At 40.2% G+C, this 25,056-nt stretch overlaps 1 protein-coding gene across 1 annotated transcript in view; it reads left to right on the forward strand.

Moving 5' to 3' along the window:
• The window catches only part of LOC133506152 (zeta-sarcoglycan), a 188,332-nt gene that overhangs the window by 93,875 nt on the left and 69,401 nt on the right, over positions 1 to 25,056 (forward strand). Inside the window, exon 4 of the mRNA XM_061829983.1 lies at positions 18,503 to 18,590. Within this exon, the coding sequence (XP_061685967.1) occupies positions 18,503 to 18,590 (88 nt within the window). The remainder of the gene's footprint in view (positions 1 to 18,502; positions 18,591 to 25,056) is intronic.

Raw genomic sequence — 25,056 nt, forward strand, 5'->3', positions numbered from 1 at the left:
GCAATTTAGAGTGTCCAATTAATGTTGCATGTTTTTGGGCTGTGTGAGGAAACCAGAGTGCCGGGAGAAAACCCTCGCTGGCATGGGGAGAACATGCAAACTCCACACAGGCAGGTCCGAGATTGAACCCGAGGCCTCAGAACTATGAGGACGATGCTTTCCAGCTGAGCAACTGTGCCGATCTTTGCAAAAGTAATTTCATTATATGAAGAGGAAGTTATTTTTTTCATCAATTATTAAGTTGTTGAAGATGATCAGATGATATGACATCACAAGGGAAATGATAAGTGATCAACAAAATACCAGTAACTCACGTTTGAAACATGAATAGGTGTGGTCAGTCATGCCCGGAGATATAAAGTTATGGGTGTGGTCCACCAGTCATGCCCGCACATATAAAGTTACGGGTGTGTGTTTAAGAGCGGAAGGTGGCAGTGTCAGGTAAACTATGAAGTAGAAGTAAACTGAGTAGCGGCTTGTTTCGTGTTAAGAAAAAAATAGGCTGTGGTTCACTTAGAGGGCTCAGTTTAGAGGGAACATTGGTCAAGACTACACAAAATAAGCGACGTCTTTCAACATCTATGTATTTCTACTTGTAACAAATTTTACACATGTGATTTTTCGTGCTCGACTGTGCAGATTTGCGAGCCCGATGGCTCCCGTCAAATCACAGTGACTGAAATACTGACCAGGGTTTGTGACCAACAAAAAACAAGAAACACTGTTTTAAAGTGTCCACATACGATGTGTTCCAAATGACCATACATATAGTATTCAAGTTGAATAAATGTGATATTTAACAGATTCTTGGGCAAGTTATCGCAAATTTTGTTCTTATCTGATTGGCTGGCAACCACTTCAAGGAGTATTCCATCGCTTCCCTAAAATCAGACAGCATAGCCTGAAGAACACCTGTAACCATAGTGATAATAGAATAGACAGATGTCTGTTCAGATTGCTTGCAGTAAAGCATACAGGTTTATTTTGGCCATCCCTAATTACATGTACAAGATGAAAATTTTGCAGTGATTTCAGAAAGGCAAGATTTTTCTTTTTTTTTTTTTTTTTTTTTTTTTTTTTACTAGTGAATGAAGTGCTTCTTTGGGTATTCTATACACACTGAATTCAGATGATTGGTGGATGGCCACCATGTTACAGCAAGGGTGCAACATCCACAAATGAGTTTTGTTTCCAGCAGACCATTACATGCCATCAATCCAATTTTTACCGCTTATCTGTGGTCGGGTCGTGGGTGCAGTAGCTTTAGCAGGGACGCCTAGACCTCCCTTTCCCCAGCCACTACATCCAGCTCTTCCGAGGGATCCCAAGGCATTCTGAGGACAGCCCAGCAATGTAGTCTTTCCAGCGTGTCCTAAGGCGTCCCTGGGATCTCCTCCCAGTGGAAAAGGCCTGGAACACCTCACCAGGAAGGCTTCTGAGAAGCATTGAAATCAGATGCCCCAGCCATCTTATCTGACTCTCTCAATGCAGAAGGGCAGCGGCTCATAATTGAGCCCCTCCCAGATTACCGAGCTTCTCAGTCTATCTTCAAGGGAGAGCCCGGGCACTCTGGAGAGAACTCATTTCACCCGCTTGTATCCAGGATCTTGTTCTTTTGGTAATGACCCACAGCTCATGACCATAGGTAAGGGTAGGAACTTGGGTTGAGAGCTTCGACTTTCAAATTAGCTCCGTCTTTACCACAACAGACTGTCACAAAGTCTGCATTACTGCAGACATTGGACTGACCCTTCTGTCAATATCTCGTTCGATTCTTCCCTCACTCGTGAGAAGACTCCAAGATACTTGAACTCCTCCACTTGGGGCAGGAGCTCATCCCTTACATGGACTGAAGACCATGGTCTCAGAATGGGAGGTGCTGGACCACATCATCTGCAAAAAGCAGTGATTCAATACAGACGTCACCAAACCAGAACCCATCTCTGCCTTGACTGCACCCTGAAATTCTATCCATAAAAGTTATGAACAGAATAGGTCCAAAGGGCAACCTTGGTAGTGTCCTAGCCTCACTGGAAACAAGTGTGACTTAATTCTAACAATCCGGACCAAATTCTGACACTGGTCATATAGGGAAAGAACAGCCCATATCAGGTGGTTTGGTACCCCATACTTCTAAATCACTCCCCACAGGACTCTCCAAGGAACATAGTCGAATGCATTTTCCGAGTCAAAAAAACACAGCCTTTAGGAACTCTAGAGTCATCTCATGCACTTCTGTAGCCTTGCCACCGAGGTGCCTTTTAAGCATCTTGGAAACCTAAACCCCACAAATAGGAGCCTGCCTCAGAGAACCCAGAATATGCTTCCAAATGGGAAGGGGTGTTGGTAGAATTGAGGACGTCTTTGAAGCATTCTCCCCACTGACACACAACATCCTGACTCAAGGTCACCAGTGCCCCATCCTCATGATATTCAGTGTTGACGGTGAACTGCTTCACTTCCTGTGATGTCGGATGGCGGACCAGAATTTCCTCAAAGCCATCTTGAATTTTTTTTCCATGGCCTCACCGAACTTCATCCATTCCTGAGTTTTTGCTTCAGCAACGACCAAAGCTGCATTTGTGTTGGCCCACTAGTACCCATCACCTGCCTCGGGAATCCCACTGGCCAAAAAGGCCTGGTAAGACTCCTTCTTCAGTTTGAGAAAATTTCTCATGTTGGTGTCCACCAACATGTTTGGGGATTGCCGCCACGACATGCACCAACCACCTTATGGCCACAGCTTCGGTCGACCACCTTAGCAATGGAGGCACGGAACATTGTTCACTCGGATGCGATATCCCCCGCCCCACCCCACCCTACACCCTGATATCCCCCTGCCCGGCACATGAGCAAAGTTGATGGAGGTGGAAGTTCAAACTTCTGCCAGACATTCCCAGCAGACTTGTTGCTGCAAATCCGATAACACAACCGCAAATTCGATCATCAAACTGTTCCCATGTGCACTTATGGATACCCTCATGCTTGACCATGATGTTTGTTATGGATAATCCGTGATGAGCACAGAAGTCCAATAACAGAACACCACTCAGGTTCTGATCGGGGTACAGAGAGCCCAGCTTGCCCATAGCCAAAAATGGAGCGAAATTGAAAGCCTCGCGTTATCTGAGAAACCTGTTTGAAACATGGAATGCTCTTCCTGACAGTTATAGGAACATGAAGAAATATGCACGAGTATGAGTATTAGCCATCTTCAATCAACATACCTATGCAAGCAAATATTCTTCAATGAACTACATTCATTCAAAATACTGTACCGGAATCTCCTCACAGACAAGAGCTTGCAGTCGTGTCAAGATTAAAGTTAACATTTTCAATCCCTAGAGAGGATCCAGATGAGGTGGCTGGGGCATCTGATCTGGACGCCTCTCTGGTGAGGTGTTCCGGGCATGTCCCATCGGAAAGACACTCCAGGCTCGAAGCCGGACGCGTTGGAGAGATTGTTTCTCGACTGGCCTGAGAACGCTTCGGAATTTCTCCAGAAGAGTTGTAAGTGTCTAGGGGAAGGGAAGTCTGGATATCACTGCTGAAGCTACTTCCACCGTGACCTGACCCAGGGAAGCGGTACAAAATGGATGGATGGATGGATTTTCCATGCCCGAGTTAGAGAGGCTGTCCATTATCCAATAAACACAGGTGACATTCAATGGGTAAGAATACAATTATGTCATAAGCACATATTTAGCAACAAATTGTCTGTTTATTAAGTGGGTTCGTTTTTTGTCAGTACATATTTGGAATGACACCAAGGGATATTGTTTTGTTGCTCAGGTTTGAGGATGGCTGCGTTGTAGCATGCGTGACAAAAGAGATGATGATGATGCATTTTACCTTGCACTCACTTACCATTCGGCAAAAACTAAAGAGGATCATGCACAGAAATCAAACTTAAACTATTATTTTAATATTATGTACTTTACCTTTTTGAAGGGCTGCTGTTTTATTCATATAATTGCAGACTGCATTTTATTACCATGGGGAGGAGGTCCGAAATTACAGGAGGCAGGTTTCATTTCCATTTCTTTTTCTGTTTTTTAATCCTCAAAATCATAATGACGAAAAAAAAATCTACAATTTCATCAGTGCAACAAAACATAACACATCAATAACGCAAGTTAATCTTAAAACACCACCATACAGCAGAGTTGTCTCATGGTGCATCATTCTCTCCAGTAAGCGCTGCAAGAAAAATAAACATTGAATCATGAACGTTCATTATGTCATTTGGATAATGAGCTGTTAGACATACAGCACGCGTTGCCTTCACTATAAGCCTTATGTAAGGCCTTAATCTTTTTGCTGCTCCAGACAGTTGTTTTTGTATTTTTGGTCATATATAGCTCTTTCAACATTTTGGGTTGCTGACCCCTGGTATATCCCTACTTGCTCGGCGCTTCTGATAGTGGGCAACTCCAAAGTACAAGAGAATCCAACGATGGATGAAATCTCGAGGACATAAAAAGTTGGATACCTTGTTGGCTCTGGAGCCATCATTATGGTGTTTAGTGCTTTTATTCCCGAGTTGCTGTCAGAATTTGATTACCATCCAATGTTGCTGGTCTTTGACAAAAAAAGTCTGTCAACTTTAGGGATTTCCTCTTCTTCAGCTAAAGATGCATCATCTTTTGGGTTGTATTCCTCGCTATCTTCCTATTCAAATTCCTGATATGTTTGTTCCTCATGAGCTCCTGAAAATATCTCATCCAGGGCTCGTTGGACAGTGAAATCATCTTTCATCTCTCTACTCTCTCTACCAATGGCTTCAGCAAGGAGCCAACGAGGGGTCCATTGTGTCAAGGTACCTTTATATAGTGGGTTTTTTTTTTTGGCTTGTTTGTTTAGGAGCTTTGTGATGTGAGGAGAGAAATTCAATTTGCACATCAATCCAATTCGTTTTAACGTGTGTGCGTGCATGTGTCTGTGTGTGTCTGTGTATTAGAGAGATGTAAAGATAGCAGCAGGAACCAAAAGGAGAGAGACCAAAACAATAATGAGCCAGGACCCGAGTTTAAATACCCAGAGGTTGTGTCCAAAGGAGAATGGAGAAACTGGAGGGAGACCACGCCCTTCATCTTGGATCTAATCTAGAATTTTAACTATATAATCTATATCCATCCATCCATCATCCATCCATTTTCTTAGCACAAGGGTAGCAGGACTGCTGGACACTATCCCAGCTGTCAACGGGATGACAACCAGTTCAGGGTGTACCCCGGCTTCTGCTCGTTGACAGCTGGGATAGGCTCTAGCACTCCCGTGGTCCTCGTGAGGATAAGTGGTTTAGAAAATGGATGGATTTTTCCCAAACAACTACCACCATCTCTTGGTACCATTATGATGAGTCAGCTGCTCTAATACTCACATTTTCTGACACCATGTTCAAGCTATAAAGTTTACTGAATCACCTGGAAGATTATCCTGTATTTTTCCATAAATGTTATGCTATTCTTCCATTCCATCTAATTTTTCACCACAGACTAATATATTAAATCTTGCTCGTTAATATTTTTATGCTGTCACGAATGAGGCTCGAGGGCGGACCCAAATGCACGACTCCAGAGGCAAGCAGGTAGTGTACAGAAAGCCTTTATTCGGTCCATGGTCAATGATCAGCGAGTCAGTCAGGAAAAGCAGCAGTATCAAAAGAGGCAGGCTTACTAGGATGGTCAGGGAACAGGCGAGGGTCAGTACACGGTAGGTCAGGTATACGGGATTGCGGGAACGAGGCATGGGAATCAACGATCTGGTGGAGGACTAGTTGTCCCCCTTGTCCTATAAGTACTGGGTGTAATCAGCCGAAACAGGGTGCAGATGTGTGTCGACTAATTGGATGACCACACCCACCCTCGGGAGGATGCCAGAAGCATGACATATGCAATGATTGGCGTCATTCCCTCTCCAGGCACGACAGTTTTCATGAATATGTTTAATGAAGACACTGCAATTGCTAAAAACTAGAAAAAAATAATGACAATTCAACCACACTGTACAAAACTGGCAGTTGAAGCTATCTATATGAAAGGAAAAACAAAGATCAACATGGCAACACAACTTAACTGTGTAATAATACAAAAAAAAAATACCTCATAGGCTGCTGCATTCAACATGGAATTGAAAGGTTCCTGAGGTGTGAGGTAACGTTGAACATCCCCTTGGTTCTCCTCTCATACATCAATCACACAAAATGCCTTTGTGGACACAAGCAATCGCCCATTTTGTCAGCTTCCAAGTCTTAACCTGACCATATGGAAGCATCAACCTGACATAAAATAGTGTGCATCCTTAAAACAACGTGAGACCATGCACACAAGAACCAATCATCTTCCCTAATATCAAACACAATACAAACATGTAAACGAGCACCAATTGTATATCTCCACTCCCACGACACCAATCAGCATGTAAACAACATAATGAGTCTCTTGTATGATTATGAATACATTTACAATTGGCCATTACTGTAATCCACTTTTAGCTCTTGTCTTCATGCTCAGATATGACTACAGGATTTTAGCCCCAATATTGGTCCAGTTATCTATCGCAGTGCATTTCCTCAGTCAAGCCCAATATATTTTGTTGTTCACATATACTGTAAATTCTGCATAATGTGACTTATCAACGACAATTCTCTGGCAGCTCACCTCGATGTGGACCAATAGGGTTGCATGTTGTGACCACTGCATTGCCTCCTGTGCTTGCCGTTATCAACATACTGGCATGCCGTTAACATGTATTCACATGCACAAACTGTTTACTGAACCTTTAGAACATGATTTAACAGAATGCAGGATTGTGTTCAACTGTTAGTCCGAGCACTATCTTGCTTGGCTACGTTGTTTTTTGTTGCCTGCTTGTGAGCCATATTAAAAGTATGTGAAGGTACCTTGAGCAATCCTCGAATGAACGTCCTCTCCCGAGCACCGGTGACCACCCACACACGTTTTTCCCCATTTTTTTCTTACATTGACGCAGTGCATTGTTTTTACCATGCGAACAAGTATATGTTGTTGTGTTGACCAGTCTCACGTTTTCTAGTTGCGCCTCTCTGACAGTTTTGGGTTTGACAAGATAAAGTCCGGTAATCGTAAAAGACGGGATAGTGTTGCCACTGTTAGACCAAGTTACGACAAGATTGGATTGCAGTAGTCTGATACAGTGCAACCAGGAAAGACCAAATTTGTCTTATGGTCAGATCCAAGCATTCCCTGTAAACTATGCCCCAACAATGATCGAGGTAAAAACTCTGGGATTTCATTACATACTGAAGAGATCTGTAGGGATGCCAATGTCAAGAAATCTAACTGACCACAATGATCCCACTAACAATATGGAAGATGCCTTGGTGTAAAATGCATAGGCTGGTATTTACAATAATGATAGCCTGAGATAGGAAATTACATGCAAATAAAGAGATGTCTACACCAAATGTTGATATCCTTTGAAAAACAAAAGTTCAAATGAAATTTATTGGTTTTATGCAAAGAAATATTAGTTGTACCAGCTGTTGTACCTAAATGTGATTTTGCTTACTATTGAAAGAGTGGAAATAAAAAAAGGTCTCACTAACTGTTGCCAGTCAGTACAACGGCGTGCTAGCTTGTTATTGACTGAATGTTTGGTTATTATCAACCAAGATAGAGGCAACATCTGTTTCTTCTTACCTCATTTTGATGTAGCAGTGAGCAACTTTTCTACAAACCTTGCAACGTCATCTGAGTAATGTTTCAGTATTTGCATTTTACTTAGAGCATAGCAAAATAATGGCAATGATTTATTCAGCCACCCATTTATGACATAATATGCGAGGAAATACCAATACATCTATTGTCAATAATCTGCACAAAACATACATTTCATTATGCAATGTGGCCTCACTTAGTTTGTCCAATAAAAAGTAAATGAAGGAAGCGTGATCCAACACGTAAATGCTTGTTTTGAATGATGGCATGAGTTGTGCATGGAGATAAGCATTATAGAGTGAAACATTTTTATAGTGTTATTGAACAGATATCTAAAATGGGATCAGCAAGAGAACATTGAAACCCTTTTTTTCCAAAGCCATGCAATACTTTTTTACATGATGGTGTGTCAATGGTATTGGTAGTCCTATTAATGTGTTGCTACTGAGTAATTAAGTCCTAGCTTTTACATCATGTGTACAATTTCACATACTGGAGATGCCCTATTCAGCTTGGGTGCAAGTATGAAATAAATGCAGAGTAAATCAAAACAAATCCAGTTCAGGCATACATTTACATCCATTATAGCTGAGAGCTTTGAAGCACAGCGAATGCTGTGAAATCCCAGTCTCACAAAGGAAAAACAATAATAAAGACGTATTGATGCAGCAAATAAAATATCAACCAAACAAGGGACAGCAGTGTGTTACGCTACACCCCGACACATGATCCCTTCAAATAACCACCTGGTAATCTCTGTAGTTGAGTAAATAAATGCCCCCTGGCACTGTCTGAGGAAATAGAGTACTTGTGGGATTTGAAACAGGAATGTTAGCGGGTTTTTCGCTGTTCTTTGAAAGGAAAAGACAACTCTGATGTATCGTTGCGAGATGACAGAGAAACAATCCGCAAAAAGACAGGACTTTGTGATAACTGTCATGTTTGGCTGTGCTGGGCAAAAATTAACATTTGTATATTTTATCCAGGTTATGCCAAATTAATAACTGCTCGCAGCACTTATTGCAGAATGCAGATGCTTTTTTTGACAGTTTCATGACCTTCTCTCGTAGGCCATTGGTTTGCAGCTTCATTTTTTTAGACTGTTGCAATGAATCTATGAAGTCCAAATAGTTCCAAGGAACTGCATCCATCTCCAACAAGTTTACCTGTTTGAAAAAGTATGATAAGGCGGTAATATGATTTTTATGTTGCCTGGGATAGAAAGGCATTGTGAGATTAAACTCATTGACGAAAACAGATCTATAGTGCATTTGGTGTACTAAGAGTACAGCAGGTACTTTGAGTTTAGACAGCTCAAGCATAAGATCAAATTTTCTCCGAGTATTGATTTTTAAGTACAGATGCAGACCATTTAACACATGCCATAGGAGCTGTTTTAGTCAGTGATTCATCAGATGGCTGACAGTCCTGCTTTATATCACTGTCACTACTGTGACTGTATAAGGCAAGTGCTAGGGCTCAGGTTTTCTCATGGAAACCTACTAAAGGAATAGCTGCTGTCATAAAGAGATACAAATACAATCCCCCAAAAAATATTGCAACAACGAGGCCAGTTCTTTTTTTTTCTGCAGGTCGGAAGTATTTGGCATCAAAAGACCCAATTTAGACAGGAAGATTTTAGCTTTTGTTTTCAATTATTTATTTACATCTGGAACAGTATGGTGAACGGCTGGTTAGCATATCAGCCTCACAGTTCCGAGTCCCAAGGTTCAAATCCCCGGACTCACCTATGTTTGCATGTTTTCCCCGTGCCTGCGTGGATTTTCTTCAGGTACTCCCATTTCCTCCCACTTCCCAAAAACATGCATGGTAGGTTGATAGAAGAAAGTTTGCCTTTCAAAACCACATTTATAGTCACAAGAAGGCCAACGAATGCAAAATCCAGAGAGCTTTGGCAATGTTCACCAGGTGCTTTGTATGAAGTCACTTCTATTTCCTCACCAAATTCATACTTGTAAAGTATGCCAATGGGATCTTTGGGCATAATCTTCCTTATTGCTGAAAAAACACTTTGGTCTTCATTGGGTTTGAAAACTTGTGTAAATCCACAAATGTAATGAAACACGTTAATTAGAGCCTTTCTGTGGAGTTTTTGGAATAATTAAAAGGCAGGTGCCAGAGCACCTCAGAACTGCATGGGTGATATGATCAAATCATATCAGGTAGATATGATATCAAATAGTATTAAAACATTTAACAACTAAAAGCAACTTTTGTGTCTTACTCATCCTGTGGAGTGTATCAATGATGGTGTTCTGGCCAGTTGTCAAATCGGCAGTCTATCCCATATTGAACTCAACTGAAGCAATTGAATGACACCTGGGGAAACCTGAGCAGCTGCTTTGAGTTTCGTCGATGATTAGTGTGCAATACTTAGTTTAAAACATTTGGTGCCTGCAAATTTTGGGCTGATTTCTTCGCAGTATTCTCATTTTTTTAAATTCATGTAAACAAACATCCATCTATCAATTTTCTTTGCCTCTTATCCTCACGAGGGTCACGGGGAGTGCTGGAGCCTATCCCAGCTGTCAATGGGCAGGAGGCGGGGTACACCCTGAACTGGTTGCCAGCCAATCGCAGGGCACATGGAGACAAACAGCCACACTCACAATCACACCTAGGGGCAATTTAGAGTGTCCAATTAATGTTGCATGTTTTTGGGATGTGGGAGGAAACCGGAGTGCCTGGAGAAAACCCACACAGTCACAGGGAGAACATACAAACTCCACACAGGCAGGGCCGGCATCGAACCCGGGTCCTCAGAACTGTGAGCCCAACGCTTTACCAGCTGATCAACCATGCCGCCCTGTAAACAAAAAAATACTGGAAATTGTTTAAATTGTGGGTCTACGAATATCATAAGTATGAAAGTTAAACATTTTAATTGGAATTATAGAATACTTTTCTGTGATATAATATTTGGGGGGGTGGGGGGAGTGTAGTTGTATAGGTGTTTGTTTTGGGAAGTGGGTAGAGGCATTACAGTATTTCAAATAACAGGAGATAAAAGCATGCATAAGCACCTCCATATTAACCTGAGAGGGAAACGGGAAGACCCTGGCTATATTCTGTAATTAACAATCTTAGTTACATTTTGGATGCCCGGGACATTAAAGTGGGACAGTCATCCCGATAAACATTCTAAAATAGATATTGTATTGAAAAATATATATAACAGTATTCACTTCAATGTCTATACAAAAAAATAAATGTGAGCGGATCGTGCATCATCCATGCGCAAAGTTGCGCAATTGAGTGTCCCTCGCCATCCAAGTGGTCGCCATCTTAGTCGCGTCCTCTGTCCTTGACGTCATCGTCACTTCCGCCCAAGGAGTTACAAAAAGCTGTATACGTCAAAATCACGTTTTGTGGTGAACAAAACACATGGGACCATATTGGCTGAGGGTTTTTTAGTAATAATATACCAAAAATCATCCATTTCATGACAGGCCCACTTTAAGATTAGGGTAAAAGTATTATGCTCAGGTTCTTAACACATTGTGAGGTTTTTAAACCTTGTTGTTTGGGTTAAGTTTCTCTTTTGACTTCACTACCAATACCTAAAACCTCTGTTATGTTCTGGGTGAGGTTTTGGAAATTCACCAGCATCAGTGACTTAATAATTAAATTACAGCTAAGAACGTTATCAATTGGCCAGGTGTCATCGGGAGACGCTGCAACGTACATCTCTCCGTCATCTGCCTAAGTGTGGAAGTTGATGTTGTGTCTCCAGACAACATTGCCAAGTCAAGTTCAGTTTATTTGTATAGACTTTAATTGGAAAAGAGTCTCAAAGGGCTTTGCAGCCCCACAGTTGCCGACATCCTCTAATCTAAAACCCCCAATCAGGGAAGCCAGCACTCAAACTGAAGTAAACATTTATAGATTAAAAATAATTGAAACTAAAATTCCCCTTGGGCAGCCCATGCTCAATTATATACAATCCGCCATGTTATTGTTTAATTTAGACAAACCAACTGGCAAAAATGTCATTTTGTTGGATAAATTTAGGTACTGTAGTTGACTTTATTATATGCTGTTTCCCGCATTCTGAAATCACTGTATGGTAACATCTGACTGTGTATGTGTTATGATTAATAATATTCAAATATTTAAAACTTTGTACGTTTTAAAATGTTTTCATGATGGTGACAGTTCAGGCTCTGAAATGTTGGGAGATTGAATTTGACTAACATGGCATTTAAAAGACTAGCAGAAGTGCAAATATTGTAATAGGTGAAAAAAAAAAAAACCTCTTGTGGGAATGTTTCTCTATTCCTACAGTGACATTGTATTGAGTACCAAAACAAGACCTTAGTGCTGCAAAACAACAAGCTCATTACTCATTAAACACTGCTTTCAAATTTCCCAAAATGAATGTTGAAAGAGAAATAGAGGGACACCGCAGGCTATTTAATCACTCACCATTTGATTGGTATTCTGTTTTTTAATGCTGACTAAAGCGAGAACAATGTACAAGTCCAAACAGATCAATTTACCTGGCATCCCTGCCTGTCTCAACTCACCCAAGTCATTTATTTCTTGTTGCTACATTATTTAGAACACAGGCAGACACTGCTGAAGTGTGAAGGAAGGGCTTCGAGGGACATTTCATGCATTGATTTTTTTTTAAAGGTATAATATGGAATTAAAGTCATCACTGGTAGGTTGAAGTAGAATGAAAACACAATTGACTTGAACTACAAGTAAAGTTTGGGACCTATTTTTGTCTGCCAGAGAGAGCTTAGAACTGATTCATTGATTGTCTGGATTGCACTGCGGTGGACAGCATTATTGACACCAGGAACTGTGCTTCCTGCTCACTCACCTAACTGTTATGTGATTAGTGAGAACCCCTTTGTAAGTTTGTGTTATCCTTATTATTAAACAAAAAGCTTTAATAATAGTTTCAAAGACAGAGGAAGTGTAGGTATGTACAAAAATATACATTCATCATAAAATATGTGTGCTTGTTTTCATGTGCTTGCCCTTATTTTGCTGGTGGTAAATATCCACTGCATGTACAAATCACTCATTGTACTAGTTTGCAGTGAAATTCCACCCATTTATGTTTTGTTCCAACTTGACAGCATGTGCCTCAGTGTTCAAAACAAGAGCTATCAAATCATGGTTGGATGACTTTCATTTGGAAGAACTTAAACTGCACAACGGCATCAAACACCTTTGGGACAAGAACAGCATAATGACTGTGATCCAGGCCATTTCTTAGAACCAAAGACTTTAGTGAACTCTAATATCACAAACTCACTGGAAAATTCCCACAGATACCCATGCCAAGATCTCGTAGAAAGGCTTCCCAGGAGAGACAAAAGAATTAGCTTCGAAAGGGTGGACCTATTCACGATAATGTCGATAAAACACCATTTACTGCAGATGCATTGTGTTGGTGATTTTATACCTCATGCGATGTTTTTTATGTTTATAGTACATTATACACTATCTCAAGGGAAAATTGAAAAATTATCAATAGTTCTTTTATTAATTCTACTCCTTATAAATTCTCCTAACGATTCCTGATTACCTTTAAGAGGGGGTGACATTCTGCAGAAAATTTTCGAGCAAATAATGCATGTTAATCCTTTTTGAGTGGTGGCCTGATCAGAACTTGTGCTGGCCCCATACAGTCTCTTCTTTATATAATACCTGATATAATAGTAATTGTTTTAGTTATTATTCCAAATTTAGCATCTTTTTACTATTACTGTTATTTGAAATGTTTTAAGAAATTATGAGTCCAGTTAGATTCATAGCTATAATTCTGTTAACCTCACTAAAATTAATATATATTATTCTACAAATTAATACACAGTTATTGCAAAGGAATCATTTGACATAATAATGATGAACCTTTTCTGTGTTGCTTTGGTCTTTGACACCATTCCATGGTCCCGCTGACCGTGTTAGCTTTGTTAACTTTGCCTAGGTAGTACTAGGCTAGCACTCCACAAGGCTGACAAGCGTGTTGCGTTTTTTTTTTTTTTTTGTCTTTCATCATCATAACAATATGTGTCTCGGCTGAAATATTTCATTGGTAAAAGTATTTCTGACAGTAAATGTGTTTTTGGGTCATTTTTAGGAGACAAAATATTTTGTAACTAGGCCAATAGTACAGCAAGCGACAACACACGAAGTGACGTTATGCTGTGAAATCAAAACATACTTCAAGTGAACTGGCAATGTTGGAGGTGTACACGTCCAATGAAATTGTCAATTAGACCTGGTTCTTCATTATAATCAGTTTTCAATTCCCAATTCTAGTGTCTGAAATGGACAAAATTACTACGTCTCTAAGATAAAATGTTCAATTTACGCCCAAGACAAATACACATTTCCCTCACATTTACAGGTTTTCAATTATAAAAATGCTTTGCACAAAACTTCATTGCATTTGAAGTGGACATTAAAAAAATACTACGTATTCAATACAGTTGAGAATAAATATTCTATGCAGAGCAGAGTTATGTGTGGTGGAATAAGAAGATTGTTATGCAGCTTTGAGTTTTCTATGCATTTTCAAAACTGATTGCAAAAGTGAGTCATAGTAGTGTTTGCGCGTGCGCGCATGTGCATGCACACGCATTTTTACGCGTGTCTTGAGTCATAAAATGAATGAAAAAGAAAACCTAGGGATGCTCTTATCACTATGTGATACGTTTTATGAAGAAATGCTGCAGGCTGGTCTGGTGGTGTATGCTCGTATTTTTTAATCAATGCTGTTTTACTCGAAAGGATTGTTTGTAAACGTGGTGTCGGATTGTCGAGGCTTATCTGAGCTAAACTCATCTGTATTCATTGTGAAGCCAAGCTAAATGTGCTTCAGATCTGTTGACAGGCAGATTAGAAGACGGTTTGTGTGTCCTTGTATTGCTTCTACTGTCAATGACAAGAAAATTTGGGATTTATATATTTTTCACATAGATTCTCATTCATGTGGTTGTACATTTGAATCCGGAATAATGTCACTGCATTTGAAAACAACAAAATAGGTGGATCGGATAAAGGATGGACAATTGAAGGAAAATGATTTGATTATTTTCAACATATCCTATGCATTTTTCAAGATGCCTCTGTGAAGACAAATTATTGGCATGGAGCCAATGAAAAAATAAAATGTGATCAATATAATTTCAGAAAACACATTGACTGGTCTAAAGGAACATTTTGTGAAGTAATGAAAGTGAAGGCTTCCTCTCACTGTCCCCGCACCCCTCCAAAACTGAAGAAGAACATAAGATTACCGAGTGAAGCAGGGAAATCGATCTTTTAACTTGGCTATGCCACAAATAGCCTGTAAGGAAGCCGCATATTGGTTCCAGACCTAAAATAACATTATTGTGTGCCCCACCCACTCCCTGGACCATACAACAAATCTGTTGTATGAAATCAAAATTCAGTTTCTGCAGCAACACTAAAAGATGAAGAGGATTTGTGGAACATACACACCTAAAGCACAAATAAACTATTATACATCTGTACAGAAACCATGCTACTGTATGTGACAAACCAGCAGAACTGTTATTTTTAACATAACATACCATCATATTTATTCTCAACTGAATAATCAATATATGATAATGAAGCAACAATTTGATCGGTCTTCCGGAGCAACCTTCTCAGTTTTATAGTGATGATGTATAGTTAGTTACATTTCACTTCAACTGATAAGGAGCACAGAAATGGTATATGATACTCGACATTGTACAATGCATTGATTGCGTGTACCTCATTTTCGAATACAGGTGAACCCAAGAGATCCCATGTGGTCACATATGACCCAGTGTAATTAACTGTATAAACACAACGCACCACAGTTACTCTTTTTACCCCCAAAGCCCAACGTCTCACATGTGTCTGCATTAAATGCCTTGTTTTTTTGGTAGTTAAGGCCCACTGGGTCATATGTGACCAATTATCTAAACCAGTCAAAAATTAGAAAATTTTTCCAAATGCGATGTTTTTGTGTTCCTCTGATGCTTATTGATTAATTTAGTTCGCACATAAAATTTTAAAAGAGGATTTGAATGTCTTGTGTTCTCTTGCGTAAAGCAATTATGGCCTACTTTACCCTTCTCACCACTCACATTGTTTTATGTCATCCAGGTGTTTTACAAATATGAATTAGTGTCTGCTTAATATTCATTATTTATAGCTCTCATTTGCATTCTTTTGCATATGGTTACTTAATGAAATGAGAATTTCCATATACAATCCTAGTTCTAAATCACCGAGCAATGCATGAAGTGAATGGCATCACGGCTGCTCATATTCACTGCCCGTTGAACTGGAATGATGTGGAGAACATTACATCTGTCAAGATGCACAAAGCAGCCATACACCTTCAACAGAGTGGAAAGATAATATGGTGAAGCCCATCTCATGCCCAGCTGAAAATAATTCATCCTGTGTGCATGCATTGGGGAGAGCACACAATAAGCAGAATGTGCATTAAAGCATTTTCTTGTCTACCTGAGTGGCAGCTATGTGTGCTCATTTTTGTCTATGTGTGTCTGTGTGTGTATGCAATGACCTGTGTGACCATGTAGATGATCCTAATTAAAACCTCTCTGATTACTCTGGAGGTGTGTGTGCACGTGTGTGTGAGCGCTTGGTACCCACCTGTCATTTGTGTCATTGTTTGTTGCCGTGCTTGTGTCTTTGCTTCATGTGGTGTTGGGAGCACCATTTGCCTCCTGTGGTTCAATGCAAGCATATGCATTTGATGATGATTGAACAGAAATACAGAGTATCTCAAAATAAATTTGAAATCAAATTAATATTTTATGCACATTATATATGTTTTGGTCATGAGAAAATATTGAACATTTTTTTTTCTTCAGTCTTGTTCATTTCAATGGCTGCTACAACTCAAGCTATACAGTATTACCTGTGGAATATAATGAACATGACAAAATATACCTGTGTCCATGCTACTTTTTGTCCTATTTGACATGCATAAGGTTAATTGCATCGTAATTGTATGGTATTGATTTTTATCAACGAAACTAAGGTCTAGAAATCCACTATTATATTGTTCTTAAAAATGAACAAGAAACATTTTATTCATGTGCAAAGAAGTGAGCACAACTTGTGAGCACAAACCAAGGTTTTTTTTCATTTAATTAAAACAGCAAACCAGGTATAATAATATCATTCCAAATCTATTATCTATTTTTTTGTCTTTGTGGCGGCACGGTGGATCAACTGGAAAGCGTTCGCTTCCCAGTTCAGAGGTCCTGGGTTCAATCCTGGCCCCGCCTGTGTTCTCTCTGTGCCTGAGTGGGTTTTCTCTCAGCACTCCGGTTTCCTCCCACATCCTAAAAACATGCAACATTAATTGGATACTCTAAATTCCCCCCTACGTGTGATTGTGAGTGCGTCTGTTTGTCTCGATGTGCCCTGCGATTGGCTGCCAACCAATTCATTTAACAGGTGAGTTAGGCTCCAGCACTCTTGTGACCCTTATGAGGATACGTGGCTAAGAAAATAGATGGATGGATGGATGGATGGACACACAATTTTTGTTCTGCTCGGGCTGGATAACAGTTAGGCGCCTCCCAGTCGCTGTTCTTTTCAACTTATTGAAAAACTTATTTCACAAAATACATGATCCCTTGATGTTTATATTACAAATCAATTTGACATAAATTGTCTACCTTATCAACATGTAATAGTTTGACAACTTACATGACTTGTTTTTTGAGGACTGGATCAGCTCTGCATCTCATGTAACTGTTTATGTGAGCCCCAGTGGTGATGCATTCAAGAACTGCTCAGCAATGCAAAAAATGACATTAAAAATGGTTTTCACTCATTGTATTTGTCATAGTTAAGAAACATTTTAATCTTGAAAGCCCACAAACAGGCTTTCACACAAAACTGTATGCAATTGTTTTACATATACTATAATATAATATAAGGGCACAATGGCACAACTGGTTAGAGTGTTGGCCTCACAGTTCTGAGGTCTGAGGCCCTGCCTGTGTGTGTGGAGTTTGCATGTTTTCCCTGTGCCTGCGTGGGTTTTCTCCGGGTACTCCAGCTTCTTCCCACATCCCAAAAACCTGCATTAATTGGACCCTCTAAATTGCCCCTAGGTGTGATTGTGAGTGTGACTTGTCTGTCTCCATGTGCCCTGCGATTGGCTAGCAACCAGTTCAGGGTGGAACCTGCCTCCTGCTCGATGACAGCTGGGATTTGCTTCGGCACTCCCGCGACTCATGTGAAGATAAGTGGCTCAGAAAATGGATGGATGATGGGTGTTATATACACATAGTAACAAAAAACAACCACGGCCAGTTCTGGTACGAATGGACCTTGTCCGTCACAAGAGGGCGTTTTGAGTTTGAACTGAAAACCAACATTTTGTCTGTTAAATTCAAAAGTCGGGTCTGTCATATTGAGGTTCCACTGCATGTAAAAATTATTCCATCAAATTCATCAATATTTAAAATTTCAGTTATAAAGAAAAAGAAAGAAATCTTCATTACAAAGAAAAAGAAAGAAATTGTCATTACAAAGAAAAAGACAAAAAAATTAAAGCAGGTGATCATTTATTGATATCAATATATCAAATGTTTATGCACCGTACTTGCATTCCTGACCATAATAACGTGTTTTATTGGTTATTTCAGCACTGAGATTTAATTCATTTGTTCCCTCATTTTGTTGTATGCGTAATTAGGTTGATAAATTGACATTTTTATTTGTTTCAACATATGGAGGCGATTATTCTAATGACACCTCTCTGTGGCTCTTTGCAGGACAGTCCGTTGATCATGCAGTCAGATAGAAATGTGACGATCAATGCAAGAACTGATGACGGACAACTGACTGGTCAGCTCACAGTGGGTAAGGCATGCACACACACGCTTGCACGCCCCCAAGCGCACACGCACAAAACCAGATAAAAGCAAAAAATAATTTCTCAAAGGACATTAAATTATATTGCTTTGTTTTTGCTTGAGTTCCTAAATACATTTACCCCCCTCTGTTTACTGAACTAAATACTATCTGTTTCCATTAGGCTTTCTCACTGAGCCATGAAAGTAATTTTTTCTTTGACCGTATCATTTTTATCTGCTCTAATTTGATTAGCGAAAGCCTATTGTTCTTCAGAGGGCATAATTCAGAGCATGTGTGGCGTGTATGACGTCTTCCTATGGAATTTAATAACTCTGGCAAGCATGCAAAGACTTTGAACAAATCTGTTATGAAAGTAGCATGCTGTAATGCTTTGGATGACAAATGTGCCTGTCCAACATATGGCTCACTCTCATTCATCCAACAGTAGCCGGAGATCAGTGTGATGTGTTGTTCAGATGTGTTGATTCTCAATGGGAATTTACCATCTGATATCGTTAATGTTTTCTTGTTGATAGATTGGACAGTGGTAAATTGAAGTATCCAGTGGTATTAAAGTTTAATGACTTAGAAAGGTTAGCCCCCTAATGTCGCGTGAACAAGGTAAACAGAGATGAGCTAATTATGAGAGTGAAACTACGGTATAGTTCTGATTAATGTGCTGCCGTTTTTGTTTTTTTATGACTATCGAGCTGTGAGTGTGTGCTTGCTTGCGCTTGTGTGAGAAGGAACAGTCTGAAAATATGATGAAGATCATACTGGAGTATTCAATATGGTAACAACTGGAATACCCAGTTCATAGATCATTTGAATGTAAATACACTAATCAATTGTCTTTAGGCTGGTTTAATGGAAAAGGTCCATTGAATAATGCGGGTAAATGTTTTTCACCATCATTCACCATTAAATAGATGGTTACTTTATTACTCTTTTAGAAGTATTTATAGTTGTGCCTATTTAAAAGTGTATTTGGCTCCTCACTGGAGGCTGTGGATTTCATCCTTCCCCGCTGTGCTTGTCCTTCAGTCTGTTTTACAAAAGACAGGTGACAATCATACCAGTATGAGGTCTTTGGCCAAAAAAAAAACAAAAACGAAAGCCTTAAAGGTTATAATGGCTTGTCACTGTGTTGTTTGCTTCAAAGCTTTTGCTTTTGTAGTCATGACAGTTAAATTGGCACCATGGCACCCTAAAAATAGTATGTTTGGTTTACCTTTAGTGTGTATATACAGAGTGGGATGAGGCCTGGTATATGTACCTGCATGAGAAGCGGGGGCTCATAAAATTGCTTGAGTTTTGCATTAAGGAAATTTGTTTTACATATACATTATATGATCCTAGAGGCCTTTTGAGCATGGCATATAAATGTTATTAAGACACCTGGTAAATTTTTTTCAACAGTGAAAAAAAATGTACTTTAGAACTGTATAGACTTTTGGAATGGTTGTGGTTTGCTGTTGGAGAGCTTGGTTGTAGAACCACACATATGATGATGTTACACTAAAAATTATAAAAAAACAAATGTACTCTAAGTGTATAAGGAGTTGTAAATGAAATGCAGCTAGGCTGTTTGAGGTTAGTTTGCCCCTTTTTCATAAGTCCTTGTGACATTCATGAAGTTCAGGAGCAGCCTAAAGGACTTTTAAACATTTCTTTGAGATGCTGTAACAAGGGGGAAAAATGGAGGTGCATATCTTATCAGTCCCAAAAGCATTCATTGGACACATAAATTGCCCCCTATATGTGATTGTGAGTGCGACTGTTGTCTGTCTCCATATGCCTTGCAATTGGCTGGCAACCGGTTCAGGGTGTACCCTGCCTCCTGCCCGATGATAGCTGGGATAGACTCCCAGCACTCCTGTAACCCTTTTAAGGATAAGCAGCTCAGAAAATGGATGGATTATCAGTCTCAAAAAACACACCATAAGGCTTGATGGAATGCACAACCACATGATCATAAAGATGATACATTATGAAAGATGCAGTGAAATTAACTTTTTTTTTTTCCCCAAGAATGTGCAAGAAAAATATAAAATAAAAATCAACTGACAGACAAGGAAGAGCATATTAGAAAAAAGCTGTATGGCATGTTTGCATTTTTTTATTAGCAATGTGCAATCACAAAATATGATGTTCTGTGCCTTACGTAAGAAGAGAGCATCTGTCGATGTAAGCATTATAGTTGAAAACTGACAAGAGCAGTGAGCGTTTAGAGACCTTCATCAAGTCCTAAACATTTGTCATCGACAAAAGCAATGAGTAAACTTCGTTGTCTGTGCTAAAATAACATTTCCCAACCGTGGAAATTTAACATAAAGTCGAGAAATTTGAATTATTTTTTGAGCAATGGATTTTATTTTCCTTTTAATGTTGCCTGTGATCAAATTTAGTTTTTTTTTTTCAACAAATTGTTTGAGACCACATGTGTGCTGAGAGTCTGATTTTGTCTCTAATAAATATGTTACAGCACAATCTTTTCCTGTTTGTGTAGTGGTTCACATGGCTGACTTTTGCGCAACAATTGAGACATTCCCTTATGTCCCATGGTTTGAAGAGTACCCAAATAGTAAGAGTACTGTTATTTTAAAAATATATGACTGAAGTAAAAGTAAAAATTCCCCTCCAAATATTTACTTACACAAAAGTAAGAAAATAGTCATTCAAAACCCTACGCAAATGTAACTCGTGAGTAACTTCTGATTAGAAAAAAAATCTGAGAATAAACAACAAATAAAATATAAATTTTAATATACGTGAATCCATACACATTTGTCACCACACTATTTCAAATTCAGGCTGCCCAAAATCCAAGAACACACGCTTTAGGTCTTACAGAAACATTATTTGGGTTTTTCATTGACATTACTTCTTGAAGAACCGGTTGGCTGACCAGAATCATATATCGTGTGAGTGTGTGCGTGTGTGCATGGGTACATGCATGCTCTCACAAGTTTATTTTGATGCACCAAAAAAAAAAAAACATTCTCTCTTCAAATCAAGTCACCGGGAATGGTCCAGTCATTATGGGGAGATGGGAAGTTAATAATGCATGAATTCTATATATTTATTGTTTTTTCTCACCATTTCTACTTGTTATCAAATTAATGAAGTTGAAGAATAGTAGATAAGTGGCCAATGGTGTTTGGTGTATGTAGAAAAAGTTTTACATCTTTGAGTCCAGCTCACAACAAAATGGCAGTAAAAACAAAAGTGCTGTTTATATTTTTAAGTGTTTAGGCCATGTCACCATAGCAAATTGTTTTAAAACAATATATTTTCCTGAAAACCTTCAAGATAACTGATCTTACCATTATTTTTATGCCACTGATATTGTCATGATACATAATCATATCTAATTGGACTGGACCTTAAAGCAGACTGAGGCGAGGGAGGAGATGAGTGGTTTATTTTGAAGTGGCTCAGAGTGCGTGTATCCAAGGCGTGGTAGCAGTCCGTTGGACCATGGAATGTGCCAGTAGCGGGAACATCAGGAGGTTGAAGGGGTCAACAGCGGGAGGCAGGGGACGTGCACTGGGATTGGAAGAAAACACAAGTGAGTAAGTACAGGTGGGATTGTCAGATAGGAACTTAAACACCAGAGTTGGTCTGTGTGCCACAAACAAGTGTTAATACTCTGGCGTCGGAACAGGTGCGCAGTCGAGGGTTTGGTAATTGCTGGGGAGGAGGGAGGATGGAGGGGGGAATTACAGGGCACAGTTCATGACAATGATGACATGAGAGCATGATAAACATTTGTACACATCTTACAATGTCAACACCGGGTGCGTTGGGATGCTGTACGATCATTGTGTTGGTGCAACTAAGTGTGGTTCAATTATAGGTTAATAAAGTTATTTGGATATGTATCTGTAATGGATTGTGTCAAACAAGAATATGCAGTGTTGCATAAATGTGCAGCCAGTCATTTCTATCAAATTTGAAGTGAACCATTGCAGTGGTTAAATTTGTTCAAACCCTTTTTTAAATTTGATTACAGCTTTACAGTTTTTCACATATTATATTCACTTTTAATCTGAAACTCCCAGTGGGAACTTCCCACTCACCTGCTTTTGTGTATCTGTACTTATACAGCTAGAATATCGGTTTTCTTCAACACATTGATAGATTAAGGATCAATACTGTGAAAAGATAATTGCTGAAAATATGCAAAGACTGAGAACAATGTACTGTAGTAATGAATTATTGAGCTATAGCGTTAAATAGTTTTTCACCATTTTATTTGCACATATATTTTGGGCATGGCTGAGCCATAGCCCTAGTATGCATTTAGGCTTTTTGATGAGTTAGCCCTCACCCAATATATAAATACTCAGGCTATTTATATTTAAAAATCGATTCTACTTCTGAAAGATTCACGTTGCGAAACGACTTCCGGAATGAATTAATTTTGTAAGTAGAGGTACCACTGTAAATGTAATTAATTTTGAAAGGATACAAATGAGGGTAAATGTCTTCCCTTGTCCCTGAAAGGATGAAATTTAGGGAAAGTACAGAGAAATCTTTTTATCAATCTCATAATCTGAACGTTGCTGCATTTTATGAAAACTCGAGTACTACACACTGGAGGTAAATGGAGGACCACAACCTGCTCACTGCTGCATATTGTTTTGGATTCAGATTTTTCTGATTAAGAGGAAGACTGAAATTTATATGACTGACTGCTTGATTCTGACTTGGACAATGAACATGATGACTCTCGAGGAGTTTGTTTCGCGGTCCCACGCTTCCTGCTCCTGTGTGCCTTCACCTGATGAGTCTGGGCGTGGCGGCCAGAGGAGACGCCCAAACAGGGTGCAGCCTGTCACCTCCCATGGTGCGGCAACCAAGACAGCCAAGCCACTGCAGACTATCGCCCACTCTGCGTCGACAAACAAGCCACAAGGGCATCCCGCTTCTGCTTCAACAACGGCCAGGACGCAGCCATCAACCATCCACGTGTCTGCAGTGATGGCCGAGCCTCAGCTGACCTCTGCCGGCGCTTTGCCGACAACCAAGCCACAGCGGCATCCCGCTCCAGCGACAGCCAAGCCTCAGCTGACCTCTGCCGGCACTTCTCCGAAAACCAAGCCACAGCGGGATCCCACTACCCCCAAGTGGTAGGTGGGGTGGTCTGTCTCAATCATCTCGAGAAGCACAGAGACGGGTATGGTTGAATAAGGAAAAAAGATGCAGAACAAATTTTAAAAAGGAGGAGAAGATGAAACATTGTTTGTCATGCCTCCTTGGGAGAATAGGACGTCTCTCTCCCGGCCTTGGGTCTAGGATCTGTTAGCAAGTTTGGAAAACTCACATTTGGCTGGGAGCATATCTAGTAGCTCAGCAGCAACCCATCTGGAAGCTAACTAAGAAGCCAAGAGAGCGGGAGTCAGACGTTAAGTACCCCGGTGACATTGCAAACAGGACTGAGGACCTGACAAAGCCACAGCGATCAGCTTGAATCTAGCCTCCAATTTTGACCCATAAAATGGGTTTAAAAGTATATGCTAATATAACTTACCCCCAACCTTCTACTCTACTCACAGATCAAACATATAGAGTGACTATTGAAACTTTAGTCTTGGCAAATCACCTGCTTATCGCTAAAATCACATTGCATGGTGCTTGGAGTCAAATCTAGAAAAACTTCTAAAAATCTCACAGCTGTCCTTGTAAAGGTAATGCACTGACGCAGACATCAAGGCATACATTTGGAATAATTTGGCGGAGACTAGGAGCACTAATGGCAATGGACAAGTTGGTTGAAGCCGGGTTACATGGAACATGGGATAAACCCTCATCGATCTGGGAAGCGTTAAGGAAACAGCGACAGGGTTAACGATCTTGGTGATAGGAAAGGGACCCACGAACCTGGGAGCTAGCTTGCGTGACTCCATCCGTAGCGGAAGATCCTTTATGGACAGCCATACATGTTGTCCCACTTTGAACGCTGGTGCCCTTCTTTTCTTGAGGTCTGCCGCGGATTTGTAGGAGCTGCCCACACGTAGTAGCATCTTTCGGGCTAGTTGCCAGGTCCGCTTGCAGCGTCTCACCACTGCCAATGCGGTTGGCACGGCGGAGTCGGCGGCCACATATGGAAACAGAGAGGGTTGGTAACCTTGAATGATGTGGAATGGAGCCATACCTGTGGAAGTGGAAGGCAGAGAGTTGTGGGCATATTCCACCCATCCAAGGTGCTGGCTCCAAGAGCTGTGATCATGCGATGCCAGACAGCGTAGACCGGTCTCCAGAGCCTGATTTATTCTTTCTGTTTGGCCATTGGACTCCGGGTGATGGCCTGAGGTGAGGCTTACTTTTGCCCCGATGAGGGTGCAGAACTCCTTCCAGAATCGAGACACGAATTGCGGTCCTCTGTCCGACACTATATCCACTGGCAGACCATGATAGTGGACGACTTTGTCTAGCAGTAGCTGCGCAGTCTGCTTGGCGGACGGAA

This window comes from Syngnathoides biaculeatus, chromosome 9, assembly GCF_019802595.1.
Source record: "Syngnathoides biaculeatus isolate LvHL_M chromosome 9, ASM1980259v1, whole genome shotgun sequence".
Classification (NCBI taxonomy): domain Eukaryota; kingdom Metazoa; phylum Chordata; class Actinopteri; order Syngnathiformes; family Syngnathidae; genus Syngnathoides; species Syngnathoides biaculeatus.